This window comes from Lactuca sativa, chromosome 7 (genome assembly GCF_002870075.4).
Source record: "Lactuca sativa cultivar Salinas chromosome 7, Lsat_Salinas_v11, whole genome shotgun sequence".
Classification (NCBI taxonomy): Eukaryota; Viridiplantae; Streptophyta; class Magnoliopsida; order Asterales; family Asteraceae; genus Lactuca; species Lactuca sativa.
This window is the reverse complement of record NC_056629.2, coordinates 190618086-190634475: the sequence shown is the minus strand read 5'-3', so window position 1 is coordinate 190634475 and position 16390 is coordinate 190618086. Positions and strand designations below refer to the sequence as shown.

General features: G+C 35.8%; 1 protein-coding gene across 1 annotated transcript; it reads right to left on the bottom strand.

Annotated features, from left to right (window-relative positions):
• Positions 1–694: 694 nt before the first annotated feature.
• Positions 695–2023, bottom strand: LOC111904876 (uncharacterized). Its single transcript, XM_023900586.1, has 4 exons — positions 1363–2023; positions 1184–1269; positions 853–1054; positions 695–777 (listed from the first exon to the last, which is right to left on the bottom strand). The coding sequence occupies exons 1-4, from the start codon at positions 2021–2023 to the stop codon at positions 695–697; spliced, it is 1032 nt and encodes a 343-aa protein (XP_023756354.1).
• Between the last annotated feature and the right edge of the window lie 14367 nt (positions 2024–16390).

Sequence of the window (16390 nt, the reverse complement as noted above, 5' to 3'; positions counted from 1 at the left end):
TATATATATATGTTATTATTATGTCTATATGATAGTATATATCAGTATCAACGTAGATAGTTATAATAACCGGGATATAGTTATTTCGTATTTGAAAGTATACAACTATCGTCAAGTTGTTAGCATGTTATTGTCATACTAATGTAGATCTTGATTTATACTTAGGATTCTATATATATTTTGTGTGCGATATAGTTCCAGAGTTATACTCGGAAGTTCTATATGTGAATTGATGAGTATGTTGTTATTATTCGTTTTATGTCAAGATAAAACCAGGTATGTTATATGTTGCTATTATTGGTTTTATGTCAAGATAAAATTGGATATGTTATATGTTGTTATTGTTAGTTTTATGTTAAGATAAAACCAAGGTTGTAAAAATCGCTCGGCGGTACCTCGGTGGTCGACTGGGGTCAAGCGATTAATCGGTCTAGGCGGGGATTAATCGCTGCCTAGGCGGGGACCCTTAATTGTAAAAAAAAACTTAAATATTACCAATATCATATGATTATCTCTAAACAAAATACTAACAAAACATGTAAATATCCATAAACGTTTACATATTCAAGTCATCAAACAATACATGTCCAAACTAAGTAAATATTCATAAACGTTTACATATTCAGGTCATAAAACATCATACAAAGTCCAAAATAAGTTTTATATGATCAAACTTGTGATTGTTCACAGGCTTCTACTCTTTATCTCCGCATTCTTCAATGATGTGAACTCCATCTGATTCATAATCAACTTCTTCAAATACTTCCTCCTCAATACCTGTCGCAAAATTTTCATCCAAAAGTTCTCTTGTTCTTGAACTTTATCCGAGTTCATCGGTTTCTTGACTATCACCAACTATGCCAAATCCATCTTCATCACAATCACCACAATCAACAATCCATTCTTGACCCGTGTGACTATCATTAGCTAATAGCACTTCCATATTCTTTTCTTTTCTCTTTTTGTTTTTTTCCATCAAATTACCATTAAATTGGACATAAAAAAGATTGTTCATTTTACTTGCATCCAACCTATTTCTTTTCTTCGTGTGAATCTACAAACGTAAAAAAAACGGTAAAAAAATATACAATATTATGATATAAAATTATAATTTAAATAAATTGCTGAAATTTGAAGTTTGAATTCTAACCCCTTAAAAGGTGCTCCAATTCCTTTCACATACAGATGAACTACTAGTGAAATAAATAATTCTTATTGCAATCTTTGTCAAATGAGGAGTTGCTCCACCAAACGTACCCCACCAAGTTGCTATGATTTTTAAACATAAATCACATTATTAGATTCATAAATTGATAAATATGAATTTTTATAAAATAATTAAATAAAAGTAAAATGTTTTACCCGGATCATAGTCACCGTCATTAACTTCACATGCTTTAACTGCAAGTTCCCGACCAAATCTATCCATTTTTTTCTTGTACTCTGGCAAATCAATAGTCACGACTTGCTTTTGCATCTCTAAATCTCCGGCAAATAATGTATCAAAAAACTCAAGAACCGCATCCATTACTTCGGGATCATGTTGGAGTTGCGGATCCTTATAATGATAATAAGGGTTTAGAAGATAAGCCGTCAAATGCAATTTTGAATCTAGTCTACCTTTCATTTTCTTTGATATGATATTTATGATAGGCTCATATGCTTTTTTGTTACCGCCTAAAGCATCAATGATTTCTTTTTTTGCTTTTTTAATCTCACCATAAACAAAACCCATCGAGGGCTTCCAATCCGCATCAACCATACGCAGAACTTTCACCAAAGGGGAAAACACCTTTAAGCAAAGTGCCACACCCGCCCAAAATGTGGAACCTGTCACTAATGTATGACTAGATCTCCCTTTAACTACATCTGAAAATTTACATTCTTCCCATTCGTTGCTAGAGAACATATGCCTTAGTTCCTCCTTTTTTTCAGACAAACTTTGTAATGTTAGATAGGCGGAAGCAAATCTCGTGACACCCGGTCGGATGATATCCCTTTTGTTAGTGAATTTTCTCATCATAGCTAATGTTTTGTGGTGGGAAAAACTTACCGATGACAGCTGGTCAAAGTCGATTGTGAGAAATCCCGAATCCGGAATCGACAGATTGAATTGTTTGGACTCGAAGGTGTGGTTGGAATACGTTGCAGCGATGATTAGAAATCACGATAATCACACTGATACAACACAATCATCAGGACATAAGTTGAATAACAATTAAATCGCAAAAATCAGAAACATACCTGCGAGTGCGAATCTGCGATGTGTCGTCGTCCCATGTGTCGGCGTCTGATAGAGAATGTTGTAGCTAGAATCGCTAAACCCTTGTCGTCGGAGTCTGATGGAGAATGATGTAGTTGATCGCTGGAGAAGAGAACGAGATGAAGGAGGTGCAAAAAAAAACAAGATGAAGTTGTATTTCTTTTAGTCGATTAGGTTAAGAAAAAAAGGTTTAATTTTGACTTTTTTAGTTGACTTATGTTGACCTATTTTAACCGCCTAGACCGCCATTTTCCGCCTTTGACCGTCGTTGACAGATTCCGATTAATTCCAACGCCTATCAAAAATCCTATATAGTTTACCTCCGCCAAGCGCCTAGGCGCCGCCTAGGCCGATTTTTACAACACTGGATAAAACTTAGTATTGTTATTGATAGTTTTATGTCAAGATAAAACTAGGAACGTTATGTGTTGTTATTATTGGTTTTAGGTCAAGATAAAACCTTGTTATACTTCAAGATATAACTGTTATACTGCCTAAATGTTATGAAGTTAGGAGTAATGTTTAAAAGCATAGTCTAGTGACTTAAGGTTTTAGACCTAAAAATGCTTTTGTTGTTAGAGCTATAGGAAGCCGTCAAAGTCTACATGAGCTACCTCATTCATCAACTAAGATTGGGGATCTTAGTGGAAGTCCTCTGACTTGTAACCGGTAATCCCGTGTGAGCGAGGAAGTCGTGTATGAATAAGATACAGGTTGACGACCCCACTCGTGGTTGTTAATTACAACCCAAGACAAGCGAGTGACGATTCATTCCTTTTATTTTTATTCCGGCATCGATGAAGCGTGTGGTATTGTTTCTCATGGTAAATCATGAGTGTATTGTTTCTCATGGTAAATCATGAGTGTATTGTTTTGTCAGAGGTTTTGTTGTCAAGCAGCGGTTACACACTCATGGTAGCTACTTGTTAGAAACATTATACTTCGTCGCTATACAAGTATTAATGTTAAGTATAAGTTTCCCTACTTATACCCTAGGTACTACTTGTATATTAAGTAGATAATTATACCTAATACACATACTCGTATAGAATTGAAATATATTTATACGTAGTTGTTTTTACTCGTATAGAATTGAAATAAGATTTATACGTAGCAACTTTCGTTTGTATGGAATCAGAAACACTTATATTTATAGTATATGAGACTTATAGGTAAAACTACTTATTTGTTAAGTAAACTTTTATACCTAGGATATATATACTATACGCTGGAAAGTCAAAATGATAATTTCAAAACTATACTTTTGAACTTGGAAAATGTGTTATTTTTATATGGAGTCAAAACATGTGGACTCACCAACTTTATGTTGACGTATTTTAAATTGCATGTGTTTTCAGGAAGTTGATAACTATGATACGAGAAATGACGTTACACTGCCCGGTGTTTCCGCCGACGGCCGGGGTGTGACACCGGTAGTCAATGCACATACGATGAGAACCATCATTCTTCTCCACAAACGATATCGTTGCTCCCCATGGTGAACGACTCGGTCTAATGAATCCCTTTCCTAACAAATCCTGCAACTGCATAGACAACTCATGCATCTTGGGAGGAGCCAACTGGTACGATGCTTTGGCTAACGGTGCCGCACCTAGAACCAAATCAATCCTGAACTCAACTTGCGTCTCCAGAGGCACCCCCATTCAAATCTTCCGAAAACACATTCTGGTACTCCCATATAATCAGCACATCGCCCACGGTCGCCTTACCCTTATCCCAGGTATCCATAGCATAGTCGGCAAATCTGGAACAACCCTGCTGAATATAGCGTCTAAATCTTGCTGTTGAACACAAAATTGCCCTCTGTTGAGCTCTCTTTCCCTAAAACACTAACTCTCCCCCACTTAGGTCTCGAATCTCGACTAACTGCTGCTCACAATCGATCACCACCCTATTGGGGCTCAACTAGTCCATACCCACGATAACCTTGTTCTCGTGCAAAGGAATGGGAAGCAAATCAATCGGATACTACTCGTTTAACATCAGAGGAATACAACCCCAATGAAGCCTCACTACCCGTATAGATCAATCATCCGCAATCTCGATGTCTAAAGGACAATCTAGCTCCCCCGGAGCTCCAACAAACCTCTTGCTAAATGTAATTGATACAAATGCTTAGGTAGCCCCTGAATCAAACAATACCAACGTAGAAATATCGTTCAAAGGGAACGATCCTAAAATATAACACATAAATATATGCATGATATTCAAAATAAAAAAAGAGATAAAGAAAAGATACATACTCGTCACCACGTCAGGAGCTGCACGAGCCTCCTCGGCCGTCAAATGAAAAGCCCTGCTCCTCAGCATAGACACATCCGCCTTGCCCCGATGGCCATTAGTGATCTGTAAAGTCGTAGGAGAAGGTGTTGCCACCAGTCGTGCTACAATAAAACTAAAATAGTCTGCCTTCTTGTGGCCCCTCTAATTGCAATGAAAGCAAATCAAATCAGATTATGGGGTGGTGGTGGTAGTAGCAGTACAATCCCTGCTAAAATGACCCGTCCAACCGCACTTGAAGCAGCCCGAACCACCCACCCTACACGCTCCCTCGTGCATCTTGTCATACTTACCATAGCGGCTCCGGCCCTGCTGGATTTTCGATGTAGAATTATGTACCTTGGGCCTCTTGCCCGATCCCCTAGAAACCTGAGCCTGATCCGGCTTCCTCTTCCTCTCCATCTCAATTTCAATGTAGAATTATGTACCTTGGGCTCTGCTGGATTTTCGATGTAGAATTAGCATTGAACAATTTTATTTGTTTTTATTTTGTTCGGTGTGTTTTAAATTCTTAATTAGGACTTAAAATCTTATGTTCTTGATGTTCTATTTGCCTTGGTTTATTTCAGAATTTGGTTTAGGAAATGCTTGCATAAGAAGACTAGAGTAAGTGAGAAAAACATGGAAACGAGTCAAGAAAGGTCGACGTATTGAGTCTAAGTGTCGAGTCTGGTCCGAAAGGGTTTATGAGTGAACGTTTACTGAAGCTATGGGAAGTTTTGAAGTCCACTAGAAGCTGGATTTAGGATAGAGTTAATTATTTTTCACCCAGCGATGACTCGCCGAGTGCAGTTAACCTACTCGACGAGTCGCAATACATTTTCATGATTTCAATAATTTCGGACTATTACTCGACGAGTCATTTATATGACTCACCGAGTCCTTCATTTATCTACAAAAAGGGCTGTTGATTTGATGCTGATAGCTACACCACTTGACCACTTATTCTTTGCAACCAATTCCTTAAGATTTTACAGTATTTTTCTGCACATTTGGAGCTACCCACATGCGATTTGATGCCTAAGACATGGATGAGTTGTTCACATGTCTAAAGTCGATTGAAGTAAGAGCTTAATAGAAGATGATTAGCCTATCAACTGCTATCCCAGGGGAGTTTGTTCCAATTCCCTCTATATTTGTTTTGTTTTTCTTTTCAAGCAATATATGCAATGGGGACATTGCATAAATTAAGTGTGAGGTAGGGGGTTGGTTAAATTAGTTAAAATTTTAGTTAAATTTCGAAAATCTTGAAATTTTAGTTAATTTGAAATTTTTGCATACCAAAAAATGTTGCTTAGGACTTAATTTAGAAAATTTTGGTAAAAAGTAATTAGGGTTCATGTTAGAATTATGTTGATGATTGCATGAAAACTCAAATGTTTAGTTGAGCCTTTATATGTTCTAGTGCATTTGTGGCTTCCTTATTCCAGTGAAATCATGTGACAAAAACACGACCTCGCTTAGAACGAAGGATGCAATATGTTTAGCATCGTGTACCAGAAATGTATCCAGGAAAATTATTATTTTAGCCAATAAAGGTTGAAGTTGAGCGCCCCTGCTTAAGTATGTAGGGTTTTGAGTGAGAAAAAGTAAGGTACATGTAAAAAAAAAAAAGAGAGAATTACAAGAAAAGTTGTAAGAATTTTGGAGCAACTAAAGTGAAGATCAAAAGATCAAAATTCCAAGAGTTCAAAAATTAAAGATACCAAAGATCAAATCAAAAACAAGGTGGTGAATTCAAAGAAATCAAAGATCAAATTATCAAGGAAGTGAGGAATTCAAAAGAGCTCCATAGTGGTATCATAAATTGTAATTCTAGATTATGTATGCTTGGGTTGCTCAACCAAAAATACCTTGAGGATAGGAGGTTTTCTGCAGATGGATTCGGAGGGATGCATAAAATGAGCATTGTTCGGGATAAGTGGGTGAATGTTTATGAGGATTGTAAGTATTTGAAATATTGGGGGGTTTTAGGAAAATTTTAGACACAAATGCATGCGTTGCGGTCTTGGCATAATGGCTGGGTTAGATTGGAGTTGTCCTATGTGATTCTAATGTGCTAAAATTCAGTTTTGCTTGGGGGCAAGCAAAAGTCAAGTGTGGGGTATTTTGATAGTTGCAAATTTAACCTTATATTAAGTATAGATTTTTATCATTTTTTAGCTAATTTATTGCATATCATGGACAAAAGATACTTAAAAGTGTTTGAATTGTGTTTTCAGTCCAAAAGCAAGCTTGGAAGCAAAAGGAAGCAGGAAAAGCGGTTGGGATCTTGGGAGTTGAACAAAGAAGAAAAATGCTAAAAATACAAGGTACTCAGCGAGTAGGGTCGACTACTCGGCGAGTCTCATCGAAGATTCGAGAAGATAAAGACTCCGCGAATTACCGTGTACGGGAATTAAGGGATGGACTCGACGAGTTGGTCATGGACTCGACGAGTCGGTTCGAATCTGTAAAAACAGCTGTCCAGATCGACACAAGGTATTCTGGAACCCTTGGGGATGAGCAAGCTGCGAATCAGAGTCAGGAGAGATCTGGAGAACGAATATACAACCATAAAACCAATTCCGAAGGAGATTTGAGTAAAATTTATATCATTCTTACTTTAATCTATTGCTCTTCATCATGTTTAGACTTTTAGATTTCGTTTTTGTGCTGTTAATTACCTCAATCATGAGCTAAAACCTTTAAACTTCTGTTTGGGGAGACAATATTGATACTATGGTGTGATTTATGGTAGGATTAATTTAATATTGGTGATTTTGTTGATTCTAGCTTGTTAAAGAACCTTATGTGTGAATGATAACTAATTTTCTGTTAATAGGAAGAAAATTAAGCTGCATGAACATCTCTTAATTTCTGCCTCATATAATTTATGTGACCACTTTATTATATGACTAGGATTAGCAACTGTGAAACTAGAATTAATAGAAAAATAGGTAAATTCATGTGTGAGCTTGTGTGATGAACATCAACAAGAGATTAACTAAAGGACCAAATTAGTTAGCTATTACAAGTCTAAATTAACCCAAATAAATAATCTAGTGAATTAAATTAAATTAGACAACTGGCCACTGTTTGAGTTTGTTTGTTCTCTAAGGATTAGTGCAGTGAACGTGTATCTAATCACTTGAATCGGTAGCTAATAAAAGAATTAATCCATTGCACTATTACCATAATATCAACCATAGGATCAATTGAGCTGAACTAAACAGAAGTTCCCTTCGTCATTGAATTTAGTTGAATCTTTGCTTTTCTAGTTTTTAGTCTAAGTAATACTAATAAGTTTCTAGTCTTGTAAAACTAGAGAAAACCCCTTTTCATTATTTAAGTTTAGACAAAATTAGTTTTTCGTTTTAATTTACCGTTCCCTGTGTTCGATACCCTACTTGCTTAGGTTTACCACAATTGATAGGTCCACTGCCTTTGTGTGTTTATTTTATAATTAAAAGTAGGTTTAAAAGTGTTGGATAAGGTGTCTAAGTCCATAAATTATTTGGTATATGCTTGACCCGACCCGGCATGGTCCATTTTGGTTGCATCTCACCCGAACTATTTATGGATAATTTTATGAGAGTTATACACATATGTTTATTAATATATTATAAGTTATAACATATTAATATGAAGTTATGTTATTTAATAAGTATTAGTCTTAAATTAATTATGAATTAATTTAGAGATTAAAAGGAAGACTAATTAAATTCTTGGCTATTGTTTTATATAGTGTGGGCTAACACTCATTTGCTAATGGGCTAGGCTTATATGGAAGTCCATGGATGCTCCATAGAGCTTTTAACCCATGGATCCTTGGAAAGGAAAACACATGGGTTATGAGGGTTTCACCCTAACCATGCACACTATATAAGCATGCTTATGGAGCATGAAATGGAAACTAGGTTACAAGGGTAATTAGTGAACTAGTGTGTGTGTGCTTGTGTGTGGCCGAAATATACAAGTGTGTATACTCTCTCAAAGTTTTCCAAGAGTTTGTGGTGTTTTGTGATTCCATTTGAGGCATTCACACTATTGGTGCTTGGCCCTCAAACTCCTTAGGAATTGAACTCATCATCAAAAGGTATGTAATCTCATCTAATTCTTTTATGTTTAAAAGTACCCCATGCCATGTTAGATAGGTTATGAACCTTGGAAAATTATTATTTTGCATGTATTTAGACAAACATAGATCCAAGGTTTATTAGGGTTGCATGCACACTTAGGAAGTGTTAGATTGCTCAAAACCCAACAGTGGTATCAGAGCCTAGGCTTGCTTGTTTGAATACTTGATGCAAATTGCTGAAAATCGAAGATTTTATGCTGTCTACACAGCTGACTTGCTGAGTCCATGAAGGGACTCGACGAGTCCAAGGCAAAACCCATCCAACTCGGCGAGTTGGTTCATGCACTCGACGAGTTGGACCCCCAGACAGCATATCTTCGAGTTTTGGTGCTGGAATTGGTCTAGAATCATTACCTTAAACTGTTTTGGGCTCATAAAACCTGTTTTTGATGTGGTAATGATGATGGTGGACCAATTTCAAAGTTATAATCAAAATTTCATGATTTTATGTGTTCATATAATTCTTGAAATTTTGATGATCATGTTCATGTTCTTATGAATTTAGAAGATGATAGGAATTATTTGCTGAATTGTTTAGAATTAATTCTTGATCATTTATGTGTTTTAATGGAGTCCATAATTTTTCCTCAAGTTATGGATATCCAAAGGTCACTTTTATTTAACACACACTTAAAACACATAAGTTACATGAAAATGAAGAGTCTTCATTTTTATGAACCTTTAATTCATAAGTTATGAAATGAAAAGTCTTGGATGGTTACAAAAGATGAAGAGTCTTGTCCTTAAGTTATGGAGGTTCAAGAGTCACTTCATTAATAAATATATAAATAAAGTGTAACCTTAATTAATTCCATAAGTTATAAAAATAAAGAAAAGTAATTCTTTTATTAGTTTAAAGTCTTCCATAACTTGTCCTCAAGTTATGGAACATGAAGAGTTTTTGGATTAAAACTACTTTAAACACATAAATCATGGAATTAATTAGTTTTGAATAGTTTCAAAACTTGCCCTCAAGTTTTGGAATTTGGAAAAGTTTCACACACTTTAATAAACTTTAATTCCAACACTTAGAATTTTAAAAGTTAAAATTCAACACTTATACTATTTATAACATTAATGGTTAATTATTATATATATGTATAAGAACAAGTCGTTTTACCGTTAGTGGGCCTCATTCACGAAGCCGGTCTATAAGGTGGGTATAAGGCTGTTGCCTATAAAATGGCGACTTAATGGGTGTCCACTCTCACCCACCGCTTGCTTGATCAGTGGAGGGTCGTTAGCCGAACGGGTAGGACAATGACTTTAAATTCTCATTAAAAGTATAATGAATATTATAAAGTAACTAAATATTTTTTATTTAATTCCCAATCTTAGTTACTTTAGGAAAAATGTGAATTTGGTGCTAGCCCATGGAATTCACACTTTGTACCTTACCAAGTCGTTGGTGGAGCGTGTGTGGTTAACCGGCACACTAACTTGGACTAGTAAGGATCACGAAGGGTGACTTAATGTTTGTCATAGATCAATGGAGAGTGTGTGGTTAACCGGCACATTGATTAGGTGATAATATTAAGGGTACCAAGTGAATTGGTATGGTTATTCACACCTTGTTTTGTGATCCTCGGCATCCCAGTCACAAAATTTGAGAGGGCACACTCGAGATTGAAACATGTCACTGAAAAGTTCAATGAATCTCAAAAGATCTAGGAATTTCAAATCCAGTTAAAACCTAATAAATTATTTCGTTTTTCATGGTGGAAATTGGTGAATCGTCATTCGCCTACCTTCAAATATTTTATAGCTTGGATTACGGCATCCCTCTTCCAAATTATAAAATATTGTGTTGGGTCCTAGCCTTAATATTTCATATTGGGTGTTATATTAAGGACTTCGAATCAACTAACTTGATTTTCTCCCATTATAGATGCCTGGTTCAGACAGCTATGATCTTCCCAAATCTCTTGAAGATGGTGTCCCTCAACATCATGCTTCACTTCCTCCACCTCCTCCAATTATTCTCCCTCACCCACAAGTTCTTGAAAAGTTTAAAGTCACTCAATCCCTATTGGCAAGCATAGTCTATGTGTGCTCACATCTTGGAGATAAAGTCACATATTGACAAGCCGGGAGAGTTGGTGTCAAAGTCCTGTGAAGGTTGGATGTTCAATCACTTTCTTAGTAACATAGTGAGTCTCTTTGGGACTACTATGAGACAGACTATGACATGACCCTTAATGATGTTATCTATTTGCTTGGTGTTGTAGAATCAGCAATGATTTGGAACAATAGTAAAGCAAATTTGATTAAAAGAACAACTTCCCAAGTCATAAATGGACATTGACAATGGTAGCATTGGATATCTAGAAAAGGATTTCTCTTCCCAATGGAAAGGGATCGGCGATAGTCAACTCGGTTGACCAAATGGTAAAGAGAAAGGCTAAGTCTGAGATATTCTCATGTGCCATTACCAAAGGGTCCATGTGTTTTGTTGCCAAAGGAAGGGGCATTGGTTGCGAAGCTTCCATATTCACCTGAAAGGTCATAAGGTTGATCAAGTCAAGAGGTTTGACTCTACTTCGGGTAAAGTCCACTGTCTAACTCTATTAAGTTCCTATTTGGAGATTCTTGTTACATAATGTGAATGGGTCACATGTTGATGGTTTTAAGAATCAAAGAAAAGATAGGAAGCTTAAAGTAAGTATATGTTGATTCAGATTGCGAAGGTGGGTTTCGATCGCATGGTTCGGTAATCAGAATTTTGAGCTGTTGCTTAAGAGTTATAATATATTGCTTATGAATAGATAACAACAAGGTTTTCATGTGGATTGTAAGGATAAGTTTTTCCGCAAAGTTTTAAAATAAAAGAAAAAAGGGTTTTAAGTTTATTTATTTTAAAAAATATCCTTACAATGGCATCTGTGGAAAATTGTTGCTTATATGTTTCCAGTAATAGCAATATTGGAAAGTGGATTTGATTCTTTCATTTGTGGTAGTGTCTGAATTTACCGAATGAAGAAAGTTTTTCATCACCCAAGTTTCAATTGGACAGAAACTTGGAATCATACAAGTTGTATTGTATGATGAATGAGAATTTTCATCCTTGAAAATTAAGACTAATTCTTTGATCACATGTATATGTGAGTCAGTTGAAGGACTAAGGAATTAGGTACACTGGGTGTGCGCTGGTCAAGGTCCACCACAAAGATTGATTTGTCATGATTTACTAAAGATTAGTAAATATGATTATACTTATGAGGTTAAGTATAATTCTGTAACATTGGAAAGGTTACAATGTATGACAAAACAAATGAGAAGAATCAAATTATGCAGAAAGATAAAAGTTTCTCAAATATGAAAGGATGGGAGAGTACTTTAGTATCATATTTTATGATCATCTTAATGATTATGAAACCATATCACAAATTCATACTCTAAGGACGTCTTAGTCCATTGTTATGGCTAAGAAGAGAGGTCATGAATTGTTGGATTGGTTAAAATCAAGAAGATGAGTCATATTTCGTTCCAAAACAATTATTAGAGTCATAATCCAAGATTGTAACCTTGAGTGACATAAAGGAAGGTTTAAAACACTTATCAAATGTAAGAGTAAAATGTTTTCTACTCTTTTACATTTGAGATTGGTAAGTTGTGATGTCTTGGATGAGACAAAGACCAACTAAGACCAATTGTGTGAAGTGTTAATCTTGATAAGAATCCGCACTATCCCTTGAATATTTGTTTTGTCAAGGAATGGTTCTTGACTGGGGAAACTTATATGTCAAGGGGACAGTGGGAGCCTTAAAGATCCTGAAAGAGTTTGAAGATTTAATCAAGAGTAAAACCTGTAATTTATCACTAGCACACGACTTAAGGTTTGCAACGTATCGTGTTGACATAATTCTTGTTTCTGTACCTACTTCAAATAAGTTGAACTTGCATGTGAGTTATCAGAGTTCAACTTGGAAGCATTGGTGGGCCTTGTGCTACCAAGGTGACAAGAAACTAAGACTGAACAAGTTTAATCCATGTAAGGCTGAATTTGTCACTAACCTTATCTTGTGATTATGGTTTTGACAAATTCGCATGGATAGGAACTCATACACTATAAAATCTAAGTGTCATAAGGTTTCTCTCCGATTCATGAAAATGATGGTGAGGAAACGTTTTCACTAAGTAGATTTTACGTAGATATCAATTGTGTTATTTGCATTTTCAAAAGTCGTTAGTGGAGCGCGTGTGGTTAACCGGCACACTAACATGGACTTGTGAGAAATGGCAAATGCCTAAGCAATTGAGACTATGATTACGACATCCCTTTTCATAGTTCTGAAAATTGTTTAGACACAAATGTGAGCTATCTAAGAAAGGGTGTATGAATCTAAATTTCAGAAGTCCAGCAGATTTCTGGAAATATGTCAGTGCTAGTGGGAGCATAAGTGTTATGCTGATAATCATCATGTTAGTGGGAGCATGATTATTACGTTTAGTGTTGCAAGTTAGCAATGTTAATTATCGAAGACAAAAGTTTCAATTTGTGAAGTTGCAGGGGTTGAAAAGTTGTTTTGCTATAATTAAGGGAGAGGAAATTATACTTCATTTCAATTCTAAAGCTTAGATTGAGATTTTAATCATCTTTAGTCAAGAATATATATATGAATTTTATGTTGGAATGGTTCAACTTGAAGAAATTCTATATATTGCGTTTTCAAAATTTGATTATGATTACGACATCCCTCTTCATAGTTAAATTTTGAAAACATGGCAAATAAAAAAATATATTGTAGCAAAAGATTGGTCTAGTATCATGTCTTTATGTCAAACATCATGAATCGTGTCCCATATGCTTCGGATATAGGATCGATTGCATGTGCTATAATATTCATCTTTTCTAAATTTTCCAAATGCTTAAGGCATTGAGAAGGGAAAAGTCTAGAACTGGATATGATTAAAGTGATTAAGCAATTGTCGAGGACAAATCTGAGGTTCGCCAAAGATTGGTTGCTCGGGGACAGTTGGAAGTATGATGTAAGTTGTCGGAAAGGACCGTATTGACATGTTCTGAAAAGAAGTAACTCTTGTTCGGAAGTGATAGTCAAAATGGGACTATGGAAATGTCTCCATAGGTGGAAGTTATTCAATCTATGTAAGATTAGAAAACCTTAATGCAAGAAGGATGTTCAAAGCAATCTACTTTGAATATGAGACTTCCGTTCCATAGAAGTTGACCTTCTTTGGAATACTCTGTAATGACTGGTGACAAGGTTTTGGTGACTTTGTGCATAATCATTACAAGAGGAACATTGCATAAAAGTTTAAAATCTAACAGTTTTTTTTGGTAAATGATAGGAATCGGGGATTCACACATTTACAATAAGGATTTGGGATTGTGAAATGAGTATCATTGGAATCATGTTCAATTGATCTACATCACAATGTAAGGATCATAGACAAACATAGTGTGCATACTTGGAGTATCGCATAACTATTGTTTAGAAAAACAAAGTGTACATGCTAGGAGCATGGGACGACTGTTGTTTTATTCAAGTCTTAAGTTGATTGTTTGAAACATTATACAATGAATAATGTGTAATCAATATGGTGATAAATAAAAAGGTGGTTCTATTTATATTCAAAAGGGTTCTGAGACCATATTGGATTCGATTATTATTGTGTTTCACTTTGCATATTTTGACTTCCAAAATAGCTAGGTTATTCTTCTGAATGACTAAGTTATTTAAACACTCCACAGTCGTTCATATGTTGGAAGTAGGTATGAATCAAGACTGTCATGAATCGAGTTTGTAGATGGCTGAATGGTTTAGTCATAGCAATGGTTGCTACAACATTCATGAGTACTCATAAGTTACGAGTATTGGAATAAACGCATGCTCACTTGTATCACTTCATGGAATTTATCTCGAGTGATCGTGAGACGGTAATATCATATAAATCTTCAAACCTAGAGATATGAGTTGTTACCTATGAGTTGGTTGTGCATTGATTGCACGTAAACGCATCAGTAACTTGATGTTGTAAAATGTGCCTTTGTGTACAATTCAACAAGTAGTAGAACAAGCATATGAGTCGAAATTTATCTGTTCCTTCTAGAAATAGAAGTGATATCTGGGCCCCTCGATGATTTTGTTGTGACCTATGTACCGGCCGGTCAGAACTAAAATTGATGTGTTCGATTAAGTTCTTTGTCAAACAAATCGGAAATCGGGAAACAAACTGCTAGACAATAAGTACGACGTTGTTCCATGTATTTGTCCGGCTGATATCATGAGAACAGAGGATTATATGATCACTTATCTAAAATGGCGCTTCATAGTTCAACAAAGTTTTCTTCATAGTTCAACGGAGTTTTCGAGAGCTACGATTGCTGGTTGGTTCCTGAAGTTATATAGGCAAATACAGTTATTAGACTTATCCAAGTGGGAGTCTGTTGGATAAGGTGTCTAAGTCCATAACTTATTTGGTATATGCTTGACCCGACCCGGCATGGTCCATTTGGTTGCATCTCACCCGAACTATTTATGGATAATTTTATGAGAGTTATACACATATGTTTATTAATATATTAGAAGTTATAATATATTAATATGAAGTTATGTTATTTAATAAGTATTAGTCTTAAATTAATTATGAATTAATTTAGAGATTAAAAGGAAGACTAATTAAATTGTGGGCTATTGTTTTATATAGTGTGGGCTAACACTCATTTGTTAATGGGCTAGGCTTATATGGAAGTCCATGGATGATCCATGGAGCTTTTAACCCATGGATCCTTGGAAAGGAAAAGACATGGGTTATTAGGGTTTCACCCTAACCATGCACACTATATAAGCATGCTTATGGAGCATGAAATGGCAACTACGTTACAAGGGTAACTAGTGAACTAGTGTGTGCGCTTGTGTGTGGTCGAAATATACAAGTGTGTATACTCTCTCAAAGTTTTCCAAGAGTTTGTGGTGTTTTGTGATTCCATTTGAGGCATTCACACTATTGGTGCTTGGCCCTCAAACTCCTTAGGAATTGAACTCATCATCAAAAGGTATGTAATCTCATCTAATTCTTTTATGTTTAAAAGTACCCCATGCCATGTTAGATAGGTTATGAACCTTGGAAAATTATTATTTTGCATGTATTTAGACAAACATAGATCCAAGGTTTATTAGGGTTGCATGCACACTTAGGAAGTGTTAGATTGCTCAAAACCCAACAAAAAGTAGTTCGTTTCACACACATCATAAACGAACTCCCGCATCTGACCGTCCAACTACCCCGCTCTATAACCTGAGCCAGAGCCCTCGCCAGCACCAGAACTACCAACCGTTCTGCCTCGAAGACTCACCATACTGAAAATAGACCATATAAACCATCAAAATACGAATCAATATATATATATATATATATATATATATATATATATATATATATATATATATCGAGGAGTCTCATGCTCTATAAGCTTCCCGATCTCATTGTAGCTCTCCTTGACTCGAGTACGGATCCTCTGCTTCAAGTAGTACGGGACCATACTACCTTCCACATCTATACGTACTTTCCTCAAGGATTGCCTTGAATTCTCCAAGTCGCTCCTTATTCATACAAATAAACTCTCATCAAGATAAGGCTCCCAACACTAAATCTCTTCCTAGGTTTTCCTAGGGCAACCACCACACCACTCTCCGCCATCAGCTGCAGAAGGAACTCCTACCAGAACCCTCTAACTAGATCAC

Bases quoted from the DNA above. Each gene is read 5' to 3' on its own strand.
- LOC111904876 (XM_023900586.1), bottom strand. From the start codon at position 2,023: ATGATGAGAAAATTCACTAACAAAAGGGATATCATCCGACCGGGTGTC. The intron at 1,270-1,362 runs GTAAAACATTTT...TAAAAATCATAG, and splicing joins TGACGGTGACTATGATCCGG to CAACTTGGTGGGGTACGTTT. The intron at 1,055-1,183 runs GTATGTGAAAGG...TTACGTTTGTAG, and splicing joins ATTTCACTAGTAGTTCATCT to ATTCACACGAAGAAAAGAAA.